Genomic DNA, 23,049 nt, shown 5'->3' on the forward strand with positions numbered 1-23,049 from the left:
GACTTGAAAATGCAACTTCCTTCTTCAGGTGCCACCTCCATTTAATGAACATTGGCGACAATTTCGGCATACTTATTTCGGTCCTGAGTGGTACGAATTGAAGATTATGTGATCATATCAGTACAATCGCGTATGTTTTTTAACCATGAATGTTGTTTGCGACCAGGCCCACGTTTCAGTATATCATACTTGTTGTTACGGTATATGTGGCCCAGCGATCTTCCTTCTCTTTATTATTGTAAGTAACCTCTTTCCTTTCCCATACGTCTAAGCACTTCATCGTTAGGTATATGTGTATTTTAGTAGTCTACGGAAGAGCCTCATTTCAAAAGCCTCAAGTCTGTTCATGGTATCCACTTTTAATGTCCATGTTTCTGCTCCATACAAGAGAACTGAGTGCACGTTTGCCTTTACAAAACGGTATCTTAAGTTTAAGTTCAAGTTTGCGTTACATAATATGTTTTTCACCTTTAGGAATATGGATCTAGCTTGTTCTATACGTGATCTTACTTCGACGTCAGGGTCTACATTTGTCGTTTACAGCTGCCAAGATATTTAACCCAGTTGTGAGTTTGGAAATCTTGTTATCGCCATTACTTTTGTTATTGTTGCATTAATTTTCATGCCTACATCCCACTTCTACAACTTTGTTTATTAGGAGTTGAAAGGCTTCTGGATTGTCTACAATGATAACCGTGTCATCTGCATAATGTATGTTGTTTAATGTTCTGCAGTTAATTTTTATTCCATCCTAGTCATCGCCTATTGCTTGGTTAAATATGTGCTCTATAGATTCGACTATCAAAGCTACATTTTGTGATACATTTCTATTAGATGTCGAAGAGAAAGACAAACAAATGAAATATGTAAAAAATATCACAACGGGTTTGTCGAAAATCATAAACATCTAAAATCGAAACTCTATTGGCTCTCTAGACAAAAAATTTCAAACTATCAACAAATGGAAAATTTGTTTGAAAAACAAGCACGAAAAACACGCCTATAAAGTACCACAACTTTGAACTTTATTAAGACAAAAACCTTTCAACATTTTACACTCAGATTTGTTCCCTTGAAATAAAAATGAACTTGACTACTTTTTTTCAGTCTTTATAAAAATATGATATTGACACCGACGATTTGCATATTTATATTAATCAATAGATCATCTACATCATGAATATAAATTTACTTAAATTATTTAGGTCTTTTTATATCATTTATAGCTTTTTCGTTTTTATGTGAATGTGAACCATTTCTAAAAATTCCCTTTTTCATGTTTGAGATTCCATTCCAAGAATTTTTGGATCTTGATAATTAGTACAAGGCACTTGATATATAATATTCATTCTCTTTTTTTGGTGTTTTAGATTTTAGTTTAGTGAACTATTTGGATAGTGTAATATGTCCTTTAGGACTTATACTAAAATCATATTTATTGAAATATTTAGATGGTTGTTGGGAAAGTCCTTGAACATATGGTAAGAAAAAATGTTTTGTGTTTTTGTTTCGTTTTGTTTGTTTCCTAATTGATTATAGTATCTGTTTATCCTTTTTATCAATCTGTTGTTTAACATTTCTTTCAATGCAGTGTTTGCTTTTTGAATAGCTAAGTACCTAAATTCAGGATCTGATTGTTGGATAGATCTATCAGCCAAACTTATTATAACTGATCTTTTTTGTGACATAGGATGACACGAAATGAAGTTCCAATATCTTAAGGACCAAGTTGGTTTCGTATACCATTCTGTTCATATGTTATTGTTAATTTTATATAATGTGACATCAAGAAAAATACATACACACACATGTATATATGGTATATAAAGCTCGCAAAATATATTAAAGTTAGTTCACTTTGGTGTTTCATTGGCCACGTTCCCAATAAGTAACCGCTTATATATATATATTATATATATATATATATATATATATATATATATATATATATATATATATATATACATACAATGTCAAATTTTTACTGACTTTAAACAAACTAATTTTAAATCAGAAGATACCTAGAATCAAAACGATTTAGAAACATAAACATATTAAAAATTTAAGAAGATTTACAGAGTGTTTAAAAAAAAAGGTGATCCCGTCTCTAAGATAGATAGAAAATTGAAAAATATTTGGCGTTTGCTCAGTAAAAAAATTTCGTAACGTCATCCGTATTTAAGATAATTTGAGTCCCAGAACCTCAATACATGATCATCAAATTGTTGTTTGTTCATACTAAGGCCTCCAATAGCTCAAAGCCCATACTTAAAGTTAAAAAAAGAACCTATACTGATTAGTAAGATAATGAACACTGCTCACATACTGCGTAACATTGGATTTGATGTCAATGATGAGGTGGTGTGCACTGCAGCATTGAGCAGTAAGTTATACATCTTGGATACTAGTAAAGAAGTGACACATTTAGTTTGAATTACTCAAAATTGTCATATTGATTATATGTGGCATATGCAAATTAGCCATTTGAATATTTCAGATGTGAACAAGCTGCCTGGTTGTACAGATAGTGTGACTCTAACTCGGGAGCTAAGTAATGTTGCATGCAGTCATTGTATCAGGTAGGCAAACAAGGACATCTTTCAAAAATGTTGGTTATAGAGCAAAACTTACATTGATGACTTCACACGAATGGTCCATGTATATTTTTTCAAAGTTAAATATTTCAGGTACATTTAAAGATTTCAAAATGAAAGTAGAGAATGAATTGAATTACAAGATAAAAAAGGTTCGCACAGATAATGGTAGAGAATACTGTAACAATATCTTATCTAATCATGGTATAATTCATCAAACCTCTACTCCATAGACTCACCAACAAAACGGCATGGCCGAAACAATACTCTAGACTCTAGAACGAGCAAGGTGCATGTTGTTCTATGCCAGCTTGGAGAAGAACTACTGGACTAAGGCTTTGGCAAACGTAGTATATATTGTTAACCGTTCTCCGACAAAAGCATTACAAGGTAAAACCCCATATGAAATTTGGAAAAGTTAGAAACACAATTTATTACACATGAAAATATTTGGCTCTGCAGCTATGGTCTATGTGCCCAAAGAAAAACGCCAAAAGTGGGATAAAAAGTAAGTAAAATGATATTTGTGGGTTATTGCAAAAACATAAAAGGATATCACTTTATGGATCCTAAGTCACACAAATTTGTGAAAAAAAGATGTTTCTTTTATGGAAAGTTACAATGAAAATGGTGATGTAACCTTGAGGTCAACACGAGCACAGAATAAACAAAATGAGGAATAAAGTGGTCTACTGTGTTTGTTTACAGATTTGACAGATCCACAGAGTGTAGAGGAAGCACTTACATCACCACAAGCTACTGAATGGAAGAGAGCCATGGACGAGGAATATACTTCCCTGATAAAAAATACAAAATGGATTTTGACATAATCTCCCTCCAGGCAAAGAGGCTCTTACATACAAGTAGGTGCTTAAGACAAAAACATACCAGAGTGGAAATGTTCTGAGATACAAGGCTAGGGTAGTGATAAAAGGTTATGCACAAAGATGTGGCACAGACTATGAAGAAATATACTCACCAGTTGTCAGGTATACAACTATCCGCTACTTATTTACTTTAAGAGCCAGATATAGATTGAAAATAGACCAAATGGATGCTATATCTGCTTTTCTGCAAGAAGAGATTGATAGAGACATTTACATGCAATATGAGAATACCTTGGAATTCATCCTCAAAATAAACGTAAGTCTACTTAAATATTACATATTAACAAACATGTTATATACTTTATACAGTGCTTTTCAGATAAAAGTATCCACCTTTAATAACTTTTGTAATACTGGTATTTAGAAAAAATCCAAAAACACGTCAATTTATGTTGGAAGGGGCAAGCATTATGGCTTATTTAAACTTACTGGAAAAGCCACCCCCTCACCCCTAGCAGCATCCCCTTTATTTTTTTAAATTACTTTTCATATTTTTTATGTAAAATTTGGATACTCCTCTTTGAGCTGATTTCAAAAATGTATAATACTTGTAGGTTAAAGTGGTTAGTTTATGAGATAAACAATTTTTCTTTTAAGAGCACAAATTTTACTTATTATTTACTTTCACCTTATTTGCCTGTACTGAAATGGGTTGTACAACAGTTCAAACTCTTTAATCTTTTTAACTGTGCTATTTATTATGAAGTTACAATAAGTGTTCAAAATGAGTACCATTCACTTCCATACAATGGTATAATCTTGAAATGCCTCTCTGACATTGCTTAATACGGCTGGATTTAATTGTCGACATTCATTTTTTATCCTCTCTCGTAAATCATCCAGAGATTCTGGTTGGGTAGCACAAACTTTTGTTTTTAAATACCCCCATAAAAAGAAGTCTAGGGGTGTTAAATCCGGTGACCTAGGTGGCCACTCCATCATCTGCCCCCTTCTACCTATCCAACGAGCGGGGAATGTTTCGTTTAAAAATTGTCGGACAGGCATAGCATAGTGCGGGGGAGCTCCGTCTTGTTGAAATACCAGTAAATCTTCAGAAAAGTTATCATCATTTTCTATTATTGTTGTAATACGTGGGTCAACCCCTTCCCTGACTAACTCAAGATATGATTCACCATTTAAATTTCCGTTGATGAAGAAAGGTCCGACAATGTGGTCACCTAGGATACCACACCAAACGTTTAACTTTTGGGGATGTTGTGTATGGAATTCACGCATAATATGTGGATCACTTTCAGCCCAATATCTACAATTATGCCTACTTACTAAGCCATTTAATGACCATGAGCATTCATCAGAAAAGCAAATATTGTTTAACAATTGTGGATTGTTATTGATAATTTGCGTCATTGATTCGCAAAACTCTAGACGACGATCATCAAAATCATCTTCATTCAACTCGTGCATCAACTTAACTTTGTATGGGTGGTACTTGAATTTATGTAGAACTCGGGAAACTGTAGAAGATGAAACACCGATCGCTCTACTTATTGTTGACAAGGATTGGGGTTGTTGAGCCTCTAAGCTGACTTGCCCTAAAATTGCCACTTGGATTGCTTCGTTATTTACGAGTTCCTCTCGCTTATGCACTTTATTGCAAACAGACCCTGTTGTGGTAAATTTCTCCATCAGTTGAATTACATACTTATGAGTTGCATGCCTTCCGTCATGTAATTCGATAAATATTCTAGCAGCAGCTCTTGCACAATTATTATTTTGGTAGTATAAACCTACAATTTCAATTCTTTCTTGCAAAGAGTAAACCATTTCAGAGAAACAAAATAAATAATGTATCAAATTACACTATCAATAGTGACTACAAATTCTAGTTGACAATGTCAAACTTTAATAAAAAGTAGAGTTTTTTGTTGTTTGGATTTTTTAAGTAGAATAAATAGCACAGTTAAAAAGATTAAAGAGTTTGAACTGTTGTACAACCCATTTTAGTACAGGCAAATAAGGTGAAAGTAAATAATAAGTAAAATTTGTGCTCTTAAAAGAAAAATTGTTTATCTCATAAACTAACCACTTTAACCTACAAGTATTATACATTTTTGAAATCAGCTCAAAGAGGAGTATCCAAATTTTACATAAAAAATATGACAAGTAATTTAAAAAAATAAAGGGGATGCTGCTAGGGGTGAGGGGGTGGCTTTTCCAGTAAGTTTAAATAAGCCATAATGCTTGCCCCTTCCAACATAAATTGACGTGTTTTTGGATTTTTTCTAAATACCAGTATTACAAAAGTTAATAAAGGTGGATACTTTTATCTGAAAAGCACTGTATAATAAAGAGTATCTACACAATTTCCAAAATTTGCTGCAAGTTCCAATATATTAGTTTTTGTTTTATATATATAATGAGTATTTTTTATTGGGAACGTGGCAAAGAAACACAAAACTACTCATAATATAGCTGGCAAAGACTTCACAATTCATATATATATATATATATATATATATATATATATATATACAAATTAAATTTATATATAGTTTATTATTTGAAAGTAATAACCTCCACTATTTGGTTTTAAACAATCTTCATATTCGAAATTTCTAGGTAAATTGGCATCGCCACATCCTCCTGGTTGCAATTGTTCACAACTATAACAACTCAGTGCTTCTTCCTGTTCGCATGATTTCTCATTTGTACATGAGCACTCCTTGTCAGTATCTTCTTTATCGTCTTCATCTTGTTCGCAATCATTGCAGTTTTCTTTACCTTCTTTATCTACGACCTTACCTGTTGAATGATAATTAATCAAATTGAAATTATAGATATAGTGATGAAATCTGAAAGCTATGAATATTCAAATAACTAAGTAAAACTATAATACTGAACAAGTCGTTTTAAGTTTATAGAAGTTTCTAGTGAAGTAAGCCAAAAATCTACAGAATAGTTTCATTTAATTTGACAAATCAGACAATCAAAGGTTCATGCAGTAAAAAAATTGGAATGAATGTGAAAGAAATGTTCATCACAAATTAATTAGTGCAATGATATTATATATCTTTTAGATTTTTAAAAATCATATTCTATAAAAATAAAAAAATAAAATATATAAATAAAAATTACGTCTAATATCAGTTGGTAGATCATATTTTGAAATATATGAATATTTTATTAACTTTACAAGTTTACCACGATTCTCAATTAATTAATTTAAGAAATGTTCGATTTTTTAATTCTTTTTATATTATGCAATGTTTATATTTTTATATATTTATGACTATAATTTCAATCCCAGAAGATGAATACATAAATAAATAAACCTTGGAATATTCATCACCGAGAAAACACTACAATTCTAGGATAATTTATAAATATTCGAACCCTAGGAATAAATATTGAGAACATATGTAGGTATTTTATTGCCATAACCCCACAACAATAATCTTTATATATTGTGCCGGATACATAGCCGCACGCCATTTGACCGAGTCCATCATAACTAAATGTGTTGGAAACTATAAAAGGTCGTGGGTGACCATCTATTTGGTATCCATTGAAGTATTGTTCTAGATGTTTCTGGAAAATGTTAACTGTAACTGGACACAGAAAGTTCACGATGTTTCGAAACATTGCAAAAGCATATACTTAAGTTGGAACCATATAGAAAACGTTTTTATTAGTGGTTTTATGAAAAAAAGGTATTCTTGATAAAAAGTTCTGCATGGTCCATAAGTTAAAATGCAAGAATCAGATCGAGGTTTGTCAAAAAATTTAAATTTTCTGCAAGAGAAAAGTATCTTTATTTCTTACAATTCAGAAAAATGTTGAAGTAAAGTTGTTTTGAATTAAAAGTTATATTTAAATATATAATTACAGCCATTTATTACGAAAATTCAGATTTTGTGATTATTTACTAATCATTCCGTATTAATTATTCTGGTGGGATACAATTTATCTCTCTTACCTGTTAAAAATATGATAACATTTCTATTTATTACTGTTTTGAACAACCTTGCAATTTACACACGTAATGAATGCATAATAATTATTTATTGTAGAAATTGAAAAATCCATACAAAGAATATTTATTCTTCGCTTTGTAAACATTTAATTGTTCTTTTGTCAAACTCTTTTATTACTTTCCTTATCATATTTGGAGTAATTTTTTGACATTCTTCAGAAATAATCCTTTCCAAATGGTCTACATCATCAAATGGTTCTCACTGATAAACCTGCTGTTTCAAGTAACCCCATGAAAAAAGTCAAGTCTAGTCAAATCTAAGTCAACCTAAGAGGCCAAAAAATATCTGACTACCTATGAATCACCTTCCCATTAAACATATTTTCAAGGAGTACTCTAACGTTAAATGTACTATGGATGGAGGCAACTTCTTGTTGGAACCAAAATGTCATACCTTCTAATAATTGTAAGTATTGTGCGGCATTTAAGGAATGTTGAAAAAAAAGTTCCAACTAGTTTATTTTTGTACATACCACACCATGCGTTCGTTTTAAAAGAATATTGATTTCGAGCTTTTATTAAAAAGTTTGGATTACTGTTACACCACCAGCGACAATTTTGTGATGAGACGGTCTCGTTTGAAGAAAATGTTGCCTCATCGGAAAATATTATAGTTCTTGTAAAATACGGGCCTTGATCCAACTTTCCTTGGATCAGAGCGTAGAATTCAAAACGAATAGGTAGTAACGTGTGTACAAATTGCGGTTTGTATGCATGATATTTATTACTTTTGGATTCCAGAGGCCCTTTTTCTTAATGACATTTTTGGGTCTTCTACGACAGAAAGCATTACTTCAAATTTAGTAAAGATACTTTTTTCTTGCAAAAAATTCAAATTTTTTGACAAACCTTGATCTGATGCTTGCATTTTAATTTTTGGACCATGCAAAACTTTTTACCAAGAATAACTTTTTTTCATAAAACCACTAATAAAAGAGTTTTCTATATGGTTCCAACTTAAGTAGACACACTGTGTAAGGCAGGAACTGACAGTAGAGCAATTTGTTGAATATTGAAGTTACGTGGCGAATGATACAAGTAATCTGGGCAGTGAAAAATGATATCTAAAGTGAAGTTAGTGAATTGTTAGAAGCGCTGTAATTAGAGTAATAATTGTGGTGTAATAAAGTTGTGAGTATTAAACTAGCTTGTACAATTTTATCCTCGAACCGTACCAGAGAAACGTTACAATTTGGTGTCATAAGTGGGATAAAATTGTCTAGTGTGGACTGGACTGAGTTTAAAAAAATAAAATTAATAACAGGTTTTCGCGAAAGTTCAAGAATATTTTATTTGGAAACCAGAAGAGGAGACCGATCCTGAATTCGGTTGGTAATACCACGTTTAATTCGGTCTTGTTTAATTTATTAAAATAAACAGCTTTTATTGAAATTGGAAACAAATCATCTAGTGTCTGTCGGACAATCACAGTGAGTACTAGATCAACTAATTGTATCTCTTTCAATCTGGTTTGCGAGGGATTTCCGACGGGTTTTTTCGAAACCTGTCCTAATTGTCGTAAATTAACTAGCGACAGAGTCAGTCTTAGAAAATTCTCCAAAGTATGTGAAGATGACAGATGAAATTTCAAACAGTCGAATAATAAATCCATCACAACAAACCTATTCCAACTTACTAGCCACTCATAAATATCCTACTAAGAAACAAGCTATCATCCATACGTCAATAGATGGAGCCAAAATTCACGACTACATTGTATGTGTTGGATCCATAGTTCAACAGAAAAACGTTTTCTGTTGAACTATGGGAGATGGGAATAAAAACAGTATCGAAAATGACATTCCTAAGAGTAGAAATGCCTGAGTCAGATTTTAGCCACGTATTAAGCTTTCAGAGACAAATTTTCATTTCTACCCTTGAAAACAAATCTATTCCAGATTCTTTTGTGATAACAAACGATAATACCACCTATAAATTTTATCTATAAAAACATACAAAATAAAACCTTGAAAATTAATATTTCAAGACTTTACTACCAACATTTCAACTACCGATTTAAGTGACAGCGACACATCATCTCAACATAAACAAATTTAAAACAAGTAATACCCGAAATTAAAACCAAACTGCCACTACCCAAAAAAAGAAGTACAAGAACAAGTAATCCTTAATCGACTTACAATTGGACACACGCGCATAAACACATCAATATCTTCTAACAAAAGAAACGGCGCCTTTATGTCAAACCAGACTCAAAGTGAAGCATCTGCTAATCGAATGTTTTCAAAATGAAGAGCATAGAAGATGCTACAAGCAGGGAAAAAATTTAAAATCAATTCTCTCTTCATCCGGAAACGAGGTGCTATGTTATCTTAAAGACACAAATTTGATATCTAAAATGTAATGTCCCATTATTATAAATTATACTACTATGTTGTAAATGTATCATCGGTCATGGGTGGCCTGAAGATCGGTGGGGTAACCGAAGACGAGTTATCGTCAAGGGGAACCATCACCGGCATAGACACCGATACAGAAGAGGCGCTCCTAAAAGGGGCCAACACAGTCGATCCCAAGGGCTCATAAAAAAGGAAGAAGAGCACGCCAGCGCGAAAAGCTCGAAGAGGCTATAAAAATGCGCAGGCGTATCTCCGAAAAATGAGTAAAATGAGCGATTCTGACCTCACCGAAAAGGAGAGGGAATACATCGCGAAGAACAAAAAGATTGTGAGCAAGTACGAAAGGGAAAACCCTCCGTCTCGTGCCTTGAAAACAAAGAGGAGGCCTCAAAAGTCGGAGGACGTGGAAAAAGCCTGAAAAGGGCTTATACGCCATTTCGATCCCTAGAGGAAGATAAGAAGGTAAAAAAGCCTAAGCCCTCGAATAGCTTTTAGTCGCCACAGAAGTTTCAGGTTGCCATCGTAGATCGATTAGATCTGGATGGTAGGCCGACAGGTGGCTCGAGGTTGAGAAGAGGATCCTGAAGGCAATTGCTGATCTTGAAGGAGATGACAGCGACGAAGAAATATCCTTCGACAGCGCGGGGTGGCTGAGGGGCGTCAAGGTGGTCGGGTGCTCCAACAGGAAGTCTCTTGATTTCCTAAAAGAAGTAGAGGGGTGCGATGACCTGTGGCCGGGCTCCAAGCTAGAGGTTATCCCGAAATCGTCGCTGCCATTGAGGAAGATCGTCTCTGTGTGGGTCCCGCCGCCGAATCTGGAAGATCGGAAGACACTGGCGGTCGTTCAAAGAATGCATAAGGGCCTGAATACAAAGGAGTGGAGGATTTTATCCTCCACCCAAAGTAAAAATGGGAAAGGCAAGGATATCGTCATGTCAGTCGATGAGGCATCCCTTGCCGAGTTGATAAAAGTACAGGGCTGCATCAAGTTCGGTTTGGGAAGCCTGAAAGTTAGACTTCCAAATGAACTGGACAACAATCCGACCGGGGAAGCTTCGGGTGGTGCAGATTAATCAAAAGAATACGAAATATTCCATTCACAAACTGAAGGTAGGAAAAGAGCGTGTATAGTAGCAAAGAAATTACTACATTTCATTCTACTTTCACAGTATAGCAACAATGACCTGACCGTAGTGGCATGGGAGCAAAAAGGCAAAAACCAAATGCTTCCAGCCTCGGCGTACATGCTTTATGAGAAGAAAGAACCACAACCAGCAGCTGTCAGAGACATGGTCCGAAAGGCTGGAGCTCAGAGAAAGCACATGGTGATAGAATGTGATGCCAATGGACACCACACCCAGTGGAGAAGCAAGGATATAAACGAAAGAGGTGAGTCAATTCTTGATTTTATTGCACAGGTCTTGTTATTTGTAATAGGGGAAAAACCCCAACCTTTGTGAATAGGAGGAGAAGAAACTCGAGGAGACGAGAGCCAAATGGGATTCGAGACCCGTACAGCCCTCGATTGAGAAGCTCGAAGAAACGATCGATACATTGAGTGACATATTATTAAAAGCCTTTAGGAAATCTTGTCCGATTAGCTGAACGCGCAAAGAAACCACACCATGGTGGAATGAGGAGTTGAAGCAAAAAAGGGCAGAGACTAGAAGGCTGTACAATACGGCAAAGGGAAACAAAGAAGATGATAGCCATTGGCAAGCTTATAAAGCTAGCTTCAATGGCTATAAAACAGAGATCAGGAGAAGATGAAATCACGGCAGGAATTTATGGAATCCATAATGGAGACCAGCGAAACCGCAAGGCTCAGGAAAATGCTCTCAAAGGACCTTATGGTCTTAGGGAGCATAGAGAGGTCAAACGGTACGTGGACTGAGTCCTGCAGTGAAACACTGGAGCTACTGATTGTAACTCACTTCTCGGGATGCCAGGATATCGAAAAACAAATGCCAAAGAGGCAAAGGGAAACGTTTCCAGAGCACAATGAGGAGATGATTAGAAGAACAATTACTAAGGAGAGGGTAGCGTTGCAGAAGGCTTTGGGTGAGATAATAGAAGTGCTTATTGAGATATTCTAAGATTGCCTACGGCTCGGACATGTTCCGAGAAGGTGGAAGGAAGTAAGGGTTGTCTTCATAACCAAATCGGGTAAACCAAGCAACACCAAGCCGAAGGACTACACACCCATAAGCCTATCATCGTTTCTGCAAAAGACGCTAGAAAGGCTACTGAATCAAGTTGTCAAAGAAGATACAAAAATAGAAAAGCAGTGCAAAGCTCAACACGCATACCTGAAAGGGAAATCCGTAGGGAGTGCTATGCATAAAGTAGTGAGAACAGTTGAAAAATTCTTTCAAAAGAAAAGAATACACTATGAGTGCATTCCTGGACATAGAGGGAGCATTCAACAACGTCAAAACGGAATCAATCAGTAGAGCTCTGGAGAATCACAAGGTTGACGATACCATCTTAAACTGGCTGGTATGCATGCTGGAGAGCAGGGAGATCAGTTTGGAAATGGGATAAATCAGAACCAAAAAGAGGACCACCAGAGGTACACCACAGGGTGGTGTAATATCCCCATTATTGTGGTTAATAGTAATTAAGGAAATCCTGAGAAAACTCAGGAGTAAAGATAATAGCATATGCCGATGATGTCGTGCTACTCGTCACGGGCAAGCACCCACAGACGCTAAGCGATTTGATGGAGGCATCTCTTAAGAAAATCATCGATTGGGCAGAATACAATGGACTCGGGGTCAACTCCGAAAAGACCGTACTGATTTTGTTCACTAGCTGATACAAGATACCTAATTTTCGGCTACCGAAATTGTGTGGCCCTCTTACTGGAGGCGATATATCTGGGATTAATCCTAGACTCCTGGAAAAGGAATGGGAGGATAGGATGAAAAAGGGAATCAACGCTTTCTACATTTGTAGGAAGATGTTTGGAAGAAAATGGGGACGACAACCAAAGCTTATACACTGGCTGTATACAGAGGTTGTAAGACACATTATAACTTACGGAGCCGTATTGTGGTGGGAGGCTATGAATAAGAAGACATATGCGGAAAAACTCACCAAGGTGCAAAGGCTAGCAGCCATAGGCATAACGGAATCACAAAGAAGCACACCCCAGGTCGCACTGGATGTGCTGCTGAATCTGAAACTACTGGATCTGCTCATAAAAAGATTAGCAGCTAAAAGTGCCCTCAGATTGAGGGAAACTGGGCTGTGGAAACAATCCAACTATGGGCACACCAGGATACTAAGGGAGATAGAGAATATGGCGGATACAGTAGATAAAGGTGTGTTGAAACAATGCACCGACTACACTACCGCCAGAGTGACTTTTGATATAGACTGGAACATCCTCATACCAACGAGAGAGGACTGTGAAGAGAACCCAAGAACAGTAAGTAACTCGATCTTAATGGACGGGTTCGTAAAGGACGAACGGACGGGAGCGGGAGTATACTCTGAAGTTCTGGGAATAAGGGAATCCTTGAGGCTTAGAACTGGCTGCAACATACTGCAGGCTGAGCTGCGGGCAATAGAACGAGCCGCAGAGATGGAACGGATAGCCAAGCGGCTCTGAGATCACTATCGTCTACGGCAGTAAAATCTAGGTCAGTGGTGAGCTGTCGCGAAGCCCTGTCATGGATTCGTGACCGAAAGGTTATACTCTGCTGGATACCTAGACACAGCAATGTAGAAGGGAATCAAATGGCAGACAAACTAGCCAAATTGGGAACGACCAGGAGCGGGGACGAAGCGGTGGGCTTGCCACTACCACCGATCAAATTGCTGAGAGAGACGATAGATAGAACATTAGAGGGAGGGCACGGCAAGAGATGGAGTAATAGAGATGACTGTGTCATCTCACGCTCCTTGTGGCCAGTGCTACAGAAGAGGAAGACAACAGAACTGCTAGGCTATGGGAAAGCCTCGATCCGAAGGGTCGTAGCAGTGATTATCGGTCATTGCACAGTAGGCTCTAGACTCAGGAAAATGGGTATCAGAACCGATGATCTCTGTGCAGAATGCAGTGAAGAGGAAGAGACAATAGAACACCTAATGTGTCACTGTACAGCATTGGCGCCGAAACGACTACAATGCATGGGGAGTGAAACATTGGAATGTTTGGAATAAGTAGCAAAGCTGGGTGTTAAGGACCTGAACCACTTCATTGCAAACCGGAAAAGTTTGGGAAGGGGCAAGGACCTAGCAATGGAAGGGATAGGGAAGGGGAGTGAAATGGTGCTGACTGAAAAGTCAGCAAGGGCATCACAATGGGTCTAAGGCCTCCGAGTGGATCTCGGCTGAAAAGTGGAGATCGCCCTGTTAACCTAACCTAACCTTATCTTACATGTTCAACAACTTGTTCATTACAATATCATTGTATTTGCCTTTTTAACGTCTAATTACAATTTAGCACGTCACTTATAAATCACTATTATATAGATATTTGTTTTATTTTTATCTAGACGCATGTTAGGTTGTAATAAGTATTGTGCATATGGTTCAAACTTGAAAAAATGCCATCGTTTTTCGTTATTAAATGTGACAGCAAGTCAGCATAACATTGACCAGTCGTATTTTCCCTTTTTTCTAAATAATTAATAGAGATTACACCTTTGAAATCCCAAAACAATGTGGCTATGACGTTATTGGTCGAAATAACCGAAAAATTCACACATACACACACCCACACGAAACTAGTTCATGAGCGTTTTCATAGTGGGATTGTGGCAAAATTGAACACCAAAGTGCACTAAGTCTAATTTATTCGCAAGCATTCGAATACCTATGTATTTTTAATCAGGGACCGGATCCACGGTAAAAGTACAATTTTGAAATACCTATAAAAATATAACAATTATTAAAATGTTTTGTAATTAGTTGAGAATGGCGACGTTTTTAATTTCGTTGTTTCTTTTAAAAAACATTCATCGAAATCAAAAATCGATTTTCAAATTGACGCTTAAGCTTATTGATTCTAGTTGTTACAGAAATCGTTAATTTTCATTTGTTTCCACCAGTCAATAAAATTTTATTATCGTCTCCAATAAATTTAGTTTCAAGAAAACGTAACGTGTAGTAAATGATCGACATTAAATAAAATAGGAAATTATTGCATTATAGTAATATATAATTATTGCAATTGTAATAAATTAATAAAAAGCAAACTCTATTAACAACCAACAAACCTTACCCAACCTATAAAAATTTAATGTCATTCATAATCTAACCAATGAAAATTAATAACGATTTCTAACAAACAGAATCAATAAGCTTAATATATCTATCAAGCGTCAATTTGAATTCGATGAATTCAATGTTTTTTAAAAGAAACAACCAAATTTAACACATGGCAGTTCTAAACTAATTAATGTAAGTAATTTTTATTACTGTGATGCAGTCCCAAACAATGAATACATATTTGTGTCTAAAATATTTCGTAATAAATTATTTCTACTATTCACTTCTGAAATCATTTTGAAATTTAATATTATGCATTTTTATTGGAACTGTTGGCTGCACGAAAAAAAAAAATATTTTGGAGTTTTTCTGATGAAATAACTTGAAAAATTTCCAGATTTTCCACCACTTTCAATAGGTCATATGGTTGTGCATTCTGTGTTTGTATTTCTGAATAAACTCTAACTTGTAAAGATCTCAACAATTTGTAATTATTAACCAAATTATTATTCTAAAAAAACAATCAAACGTACAGCACTCACCCTTTTTGCGCTTGCGTTTAATTTTTTTCTGTTCTCTTCTGATTTGTTTCTGTTGTTCTTCTCGCGCAAATTCCGCGTAGAGAAGTTCCAATTGTGAGATACCCCTTATGCGTTCTACGGCAGTTTCGAAACTTCGACTTAACGTATGAACCGCTACTGCGGCGAACACTTGACAGGTACATTCTTCCTCACGCATGCGCATATATATGCGATGTAAACGTTCATACATACATATTCCCAGGCATGTGAGTACTTCTTCTTGGGCAATCTCTAAAGTTTTCGCGTGCCTTTCCCTACGACTAAAAAATATATATGATAAATACTATGGTACGACTAAAATATTTGTACCACAACAAATGATGAATATTTGTAAGAAAATAAAGAATTTAAACCTCTAAAAATATGAAACTTAACTTCCACCAGCAATTATAAAATAGATTAAAAGGGGTGAAGGAAAAATATTTTAGTCAAGAATCTACCCCTAACAATAGTAATTCTTGTATGAAAATAGAAAGAAACCTTGCCGAGAAACTTTAAAAATCGGTTGGAAGGCTACAAATATAAACCTTTATTTTTAAATATGATCTTAATTTTGATTACTAGTAATTGAAAAGTGTACAATGTAATCATTTTAAAAAAAGCTGCCTCCTCAGTTCTTGCCCAAATAAATTATTCTTTCTCTTCTCCTTTTTGCCTCCACTAAGCCGCGTCCATTCGTTGCGCCTTCGCTTCCTCTAAAAGGGTCTTCATCACAACCCTAAAATACCGCTAAAGAACATTCCAGATGAAATATCAATGAAAACAGTAGATCTTAAGCTTACGACAAGAATTAGAGCCCTGGTCCAATTTATATCAATTAGCTTCCCATTATATGGATTTTGAACACTCATTAAAAGTCATTCTGATGAAATTTACTCACTTGATTCATTATTGTACATTCAACTCACATCATCACACACAATATCATAATAATAATATCATTTTTGATTCTGCTATGGTGGGACTTTCAGTGTAACCGGTCGCTGAACTATAATATTGGGTGGTTAACTCTGGTTCTGTATATTCATCTAAATATATGCACTAAATACTCAAACTATCAATCACATGCTTGGGTGGTGTAGAACTCCATCTTTCTTTCTCTCTCTCTCTCTCTCTCTCTCTCTCTCTCTCTATATATATATATATATATATATATATATATATATATATATATATATAAATACCAGTATTACAAAAGTTATTAAAGGTGGATACTTTTATCTGAAAAGCACTGTATATATATATATATATATATATATATATATATATATATATATATATATATATATATATATATATATATATATATATATATATATATATATATATATATATATATATATATATATATATATATATATATATATATATATATATATATATATATATATATATATATATATATATATATATATATATATATATATATATATATATATATATATATATATATACCTTTAATAACTTTTGTAATACTGGTATTTAGAAAAAATCCAAAAACACGTCAATTTATGTTGGAAGGGGCAAGCATTATGGCTTATTTAAACTTACTGGAAAAGCCACTCCCTCATCCCTAGCAGCATCCCCTTTATTTTTTTAAATTACTTTTCATATTTTTTATGTAAAATTTGGATACTCCTCTTTGAGCTGATTTCAAAAATGTATAATACTTGTAGGTTAAAGTGGTTAGTTTATGAGATAAACAATTTTTCTTTTAAGAGCACAAATTTTACTTATTATTTACTTTCACCTTATTTGCCTGTACTGAAATGGGTTGTACAACAGTTCAAACTCTTTAATCTTTTTAACTGTGCTATTTATTATGAAGTTACAATAAGTGTTCAAAATGAGTACCATTCACTTCCATACAATGGTATAATCTATTTTGAAATGCCTCTCTGACATTGCTTAATATGGCTGGATTTAATTGTCGACATTCATTTTCTATCCTCTCTCGTAAATCATCCAGAGATTCTGGTTGGGTAGCATAAACTTTTGTTTTTAAATACCCCCATAAAAAAAAGTCTAGGGGTGTTAAATCCGGTGACCTAGGTGGCCACTCCATCATCTGCCCCCTTCTACCTATCCAACGAGCGGGGAATGTTTCGTTTAAAAATTGTCGGACAGGTATAGCATAGTGTGGGGGAGCTCCGTCTTGTTGAAATACCAGTAAATCTTCGGAAAAGTTATCATCATTTTCTATTATTGTTGTAATACGTGGGTCAACCGCTTCCCTGACTAACTCAAGATATGATTCACCATTTAAATTTCCGTTGATGAAGAAAGGTCCGACAATGTGGTCACCTAGGATACCACACCAAACGTTTAACTTTTGGGGATGTTGTGTATGGAATTCACGCATAATATGTGGATCACTTTCAGCACTACAATTATGCCTACTTACTAAGCCATTTAATGACCAAGAGCATTCATCAGAAAAGCAAATATTGTTTAACAATTGTGGATTGTTATTGATAATTTGCGTCATTGATTCGCAAAACTCTAGACGACGATCAAAATCATCTTCATTCAACTCGTGCACCAACTTAACTTTGTATGGGTGGTACTTGAATTTATGTAGAACTCAGAAAACTGTAGAAGATGAAACACCGATCGCTCTACTTATTGTTGACAACGATTGGGGTTGTTGAGCTTCTAAGCTGACTTGCCCTAAAATTGCCACTTGGATTGCTTCGTTATTTACGAGTCCCTCTCGCTTATGCACTTTATTGCAAACAGACCCTGTTGTGGTAAATTTCTCCATCAGTTGAATTACATACTTATGAGTTGCATGTCTTGTCATGTCCGTCATGTAATTCGTTAAATATTGTAGCAGCAGCTCTTGCACAATTATTATTTTGGTAGTATAAACCTACAATTTCAATTCTTTCTTGCAAAGAGTAAACCATTTCAGAGAAACAAAATAAATAATGTATCAAATTACACTATCAATAGTGACTACAAATTCTAGTTGACAATGTCAAACTTTAATAAAAAGTAGAGTTTTTTGTTGTTTGGATTTTTTAAGTAGAATAAATAGCACAGTTAAAAAGATTAAAGAGTTTGAACTGTTGTACAACCCATTTTAGTACAGGCAAATAAGGTGAAAGTAAAAAATAAGTAAAATTTATGCTCTTAAAAGAAAAATTGTTTATCTCATAAACTAACCACTTTAACCTACAAGTATTATACATTTTTGAAATCAGCTCAAAGAAGAGTATCCAAATTTTACATAAAAAATATGAAAAGTAATTTAAAAAAATAAAGGAGATGCTGCTAGGGGTGAGGGGGTGGCTTTTCCAGTAAGTTTAAATAAGCCATAATGCTTGCCCCTTCCAACATAAATTGACGTGTTTTTGGATTTTTTCTAAATACCAGTATTACAAAAGTTGTTAAAGGTGGATACGTTTATCTGAAAAGCACTGTACATATATATATATATATATATATATATATATATAAACTTACCTTCCCAAAAGTTCAGGTTCAGCCCGGCTGATTAGCTTAGTAATAAGATCAGTCTTGGTTTGTAGATGAATATGTTTGTTAGGCAAGCATCTCTTAATACCTGCATATAAAGAGGAAACATAACCCTTTTCTTTTGAAGGTTCAGGTTCTTCAACTAATAATGAATATGCTAAAAAAGAAAATAATAAATATTAAATATAATATCACTTTTTAGTAATTTTAACATATCTAGCAGCTCTACAATGCAAATCGAGTGATATAAGTAAAAATTGCAAATATAATAAAGAAACTTTGTTAGAATTAATAACTTACATATTTTTCTTACAATAATAAAAATTACCTACAAATTTTTGGACCACCAATAGGTTCTTCAATATCTTGTATACTAGCAGATTATGTAATTATATTTTGCCCTTTAAACTAGTCCTCTTTAAAAAGTATGTAGACTAGGCTTACCGTCTAACACTAATACTAATTCTGACAATACTATTTCGCCTATTTATACACCTTTGCCATGTATAAAATCAATTACCCCTAAAGTTTCTGGAGTATTTAAATAACTTAATATAAAGGAAGCTTACATATAAAACCTCAAAATGCAATATGCCTTTACTAAAATGAAAGATAGAACACAACCTATAAATTGGCTAACGTAAATTCCTTAAATCCTGATCAAAAATATATTGGTAAATATAAGAGGTCACTCTCCAATTGGATAACCTCTCACAAATGTGACAGAAAATTATATTCTGACAGATGCACGCTTGCCAAACAAATTTTCTATGCAGGTCAGAGTTATAAAAAACTCCACACAACGAATCACCTCTTGTGATTGATTCCAAGTCCTCATTCTATCTACTCCTTGGAATATTTGTTGTTGAATTCTTTTCTAAAGCTGACAGTTTTCGAAATAACCGCCTAAAGCCCAATTTGGGACATAAGATAGGAATCATGGACTTGAGCAATTTATATTGTAATAATGTATTTTCATCCGGCACTAAATATTTAGAATCTCTGAATATTTTGCAGATATTACTCAACTTTCCAAATCTATTTTTTCTATTCTCAATGAAATATATACCTCACTTAACAATAAATTTTCTATGGCTTCAGTTTTTTGTGATTTCGCTAAGGCCTGATGTGGTCCAGATATACAAGCTTCACATTCTACCATAGGCAAAGATCTCATTATTGTTAAGTCCTGGTCGGACACGAACGGTCTCTGTTTAAACACTGAGAAACCTTTAGTTTTATCTTATAAAAAAGCTTTATAGTTCTAAAACTCAACAGTGACTTAATACGATCCTCAAATTCGATCAAGTTACTTGGTCTACATATTGACAGTGCCCTTCAATAGTCTGTACATGTGGAAAACTATCCTCTGCTTGTTTTGCGATAAAATCTGTGTCTGAACAGCTCGATTCTCAATTGCTTTAACAACTTACTAATCGTTGTTCGAATCGCATCTTCGATATGGTTTGACTTTCTGGGGGTCTTGTAGTTTGCAACTTTTTGAATCTATCTTCAAATTACGAAAAAGAACTGTTTGTTTTATTAACGGCTTGAATAGTAGGAATTCTATTTAAAAAAAAAAAAAATCTAATTCTCCCCGCTCTTTCCATTTTAGAATCTATTTGTTTGGTTTGCAAACACTTTCACAACTCAACTATCTAACTATATCCCCTTTTGATCTGGTAAAAAATTCCATCCACTTCGCGCAAAAAAATTATTCAATCACCTACCTCGGGAATTAAAAATGGCAAATACTTTTAATAGGTTCCGAAGATTGACAGAAACATTTCTGCTTGAAAGACCTATTATTCTGTTGCAAAATTCTATAATTTACCATAAATTCAATAGAATGGCATAATTCAATTTAGTGTGAAGTAAGAGATTATAATTACTATATTGAGTCAAATTCTTATTTTATATTTTTATATTATCTAATATAAAATTGTGTTGCTTTGTCGATAAAATTGTAAAATTTTCTAATGACAATAAAGCTTATCACTCACTCTTTATAACAGATTCAGGCACAAGAGAATCAAATTGATCTTAAACACTGAGTAATTCATCAGAATTACTTTTAATTAAACTGGAATAAAAAGGTAGTTTCATAGAAGAGTAAATTTTCAGAGGCTGACAACACTTTCAATGAGGTAATTATATTGTTAGTTTCCGCCTGGTTTCTATTGTTATCTGCCAAAATTTTGCTGGCAAGAGATATCAGACAATTGAAGAGGTAGCAGAGACAAACATGTATTTTATAGAACTTCCAAAAGATTATTTTTTGGATGTTTTGAAAAAATTGGAGAGCTGAATTAAGTGTGTAGGGTTGAAAAATTGTTTTACAGTAACTATTTTATTGAAAAGCCACTTTTCCATTAAATCACCCTGGTACATAAAACAACTTTTTGCTTATTTTCATAAATTGGAATTTAGTGATGTAGGTTCAGCAAACATGGAATAGAGTTCTAGATAATTGTTTTTAAATTTACCACACTGTTTGAAATATCAATAGTTAAGTCTATAGTATCAGAAAAACTAACTTCTTTCACATACACAATAAGAAAATTTCTTGTAATTGATAACATTCTAGCCATTTTTTTTATACCAACCATCCAACATAGGGATTACAGAATCAAGGAAAAAATTCAAAAAATACAGAATTTTTGCCACACAAATCATACAAAACAAAAAATAATAATAACAACCTATCAGACAAGACCTCTAATAAATATGTTTTCAATGTAGGTACTTCGACCAAGAAAGGACAGCCTCTTGAAAAACGTTTGATTGCAGTAAATAACATATGGAAGAAAAATTATACATTCCACCCACCGCTTTTTCATTAAATATTTTATAACAAACTAACAAAAAGAGAAAAGTATGAATTACCTTTTAAAACTTTAGTTCTACATTCACCACAAAACCTGTGTTTGCGCAAATATGTTTCCAATGTACTGTGAAGACTAGATGCTCTAATCATACAAACATCTTTTTTACATTCTGGTTTCATGCATTCCCAAACATCTCTCCACACTGGAGTCAAAGGTCTACTTCTTTGGGAATCCAAAGAATGTAACAAACATCTGACACTTTTTTTGTTTCTTTTTGGTTGATTCTCAATCAATTTTGCCAACCTGATCCTGTAAAAATATTATATTCAATAAACAAAATTGATCAGATGTTCAGCAAGGGAAAGTTACTGGGTGGGCAACTAAGAATGGCCATAGGCCATACCTCAGTAACTAATTATATTACGGCTCCAGGAAAAAAAATATCATAAAAGTGAGAAACACTTGGAGATTATTTTCAGAATTTCACCACCAGAGAGCATATTTGAAATATGAAATTAAGAAATCAAAATTATGTGAAATTTACCCAATTAAGTGGCTTTATTCTTTAACAAACTCTGTGCATTATTCATTTTACAAGTTTTAGTCTATATCTTCATATAGGAGTTATGGGAGAGTGAGAACCTTGTTATGAACAAAATGCCTGTAAGTCCGGCTCTGCTTAGCCGATTTTTATAAACTTGATATTGTTCGAAAGAGCTTTTGTCCAGCAAGACAAAATATGTAAATGAATGCTAGATTGTGTTGTTGCATATATTTTAGATATGTGATTTCTATATACAAATTTAAATAGAAAAATAAAAATTTAAGTAGGTCTTTTAAAAGTAAAACCGCAAGCCGGTATATTTTTTCTGCCGTGAAATATGTCAAGAAACGTAAAGCTAACGTTACTAACGATGAAAACAAATCATAAAATAAACCATGTAAAAAATCTTAACAATTAACAACTTAGATAACTAACTACAGAATTAGTGGCGCCCTAGGTATTCAAAATGTCGTCCATAAATTTCTATAAACGCAATCAGTCTGCCATTGAAATTCTTCGTATTATTGCTTATCATATTCTTTCAATCATATCATCTCTTGT

The 23,049-nt window shown here is 34.0% G+C and overlaps 2 protein-coding genes across 3 annotated transcripts in view; one reads left to right on the forward strand and one right to left on the reverse strand.

Annotated features, from left to right (window-relative positions):
• The window catches only part of LOC130447069 (leucine-rich repeat-containing protein 40-like), an 82,006-nt gene extending 80,323 nt beyond the window's left edge, over positions 1-1,683 (forward strand). Inside the window, exon 11 of the mRNA XM_056783702.1 lies at positions 1,371-1,683. Within this exon, the coding sequence (XP_056639680.1) occupies positions 1,371-1,377 (7 nt within the window). The 3' untranslated portion in view covers positions 1,378-1,683. The remainder of the gene's footprint in view (positions 1-1,370) is intronic.
• The window catches only part of LOC130447068 (gametogenetin-binding protein 2-like), a 31,407-nt gene that overhangs the window by 4,337 nt on the left and 4,021 nt on the right, over positions 1-23,049 (reverse strand). Inside the window, exons 4-7 of one of the 2 annotated variants that reach the window (XM_056783696.1) lie at positions 22,003-22,253; positions 19,105-19,273; positions 15,598-15,896; positions 6,017-6,244 (exon numbers count right to left, since the gene is read on the reverse strand). In XM_056783696.1, coding sequence (XP_056639674.1) covers positions 6,017-6,244; positions 15,598-15,896; positions 19,105-19,273; positions 22,003-22,253 — 947 coding nt within the window. Of the gene's footprint in view, positions 1-6,016; positions 6,245-15,588; positions 15,897-19,104; positions 19,274-22,002; positions 22,254-23,049 lie in introns of both variants that reach the window. The other variant, XM_056783695.1, reaches the window with a different exon arrangement.

The sequence above is a fragment of the Diorhabda sublineata genome, chromosome 7 (assembly GCF_026230105.1).
Source record: "Diorhabda sublineata isolate icDioSubl1.1 chromosome 7, icDioSubl1.1, whole genome shotgun sequence".
Taxonomy (NCBI): domain Eukaryota; kingdom Metazoa; phylum Arthropoda; class Insecta; order Coleoptera; family Chrysomelidae; genus Diorhabda; species Diorhabda sublineata.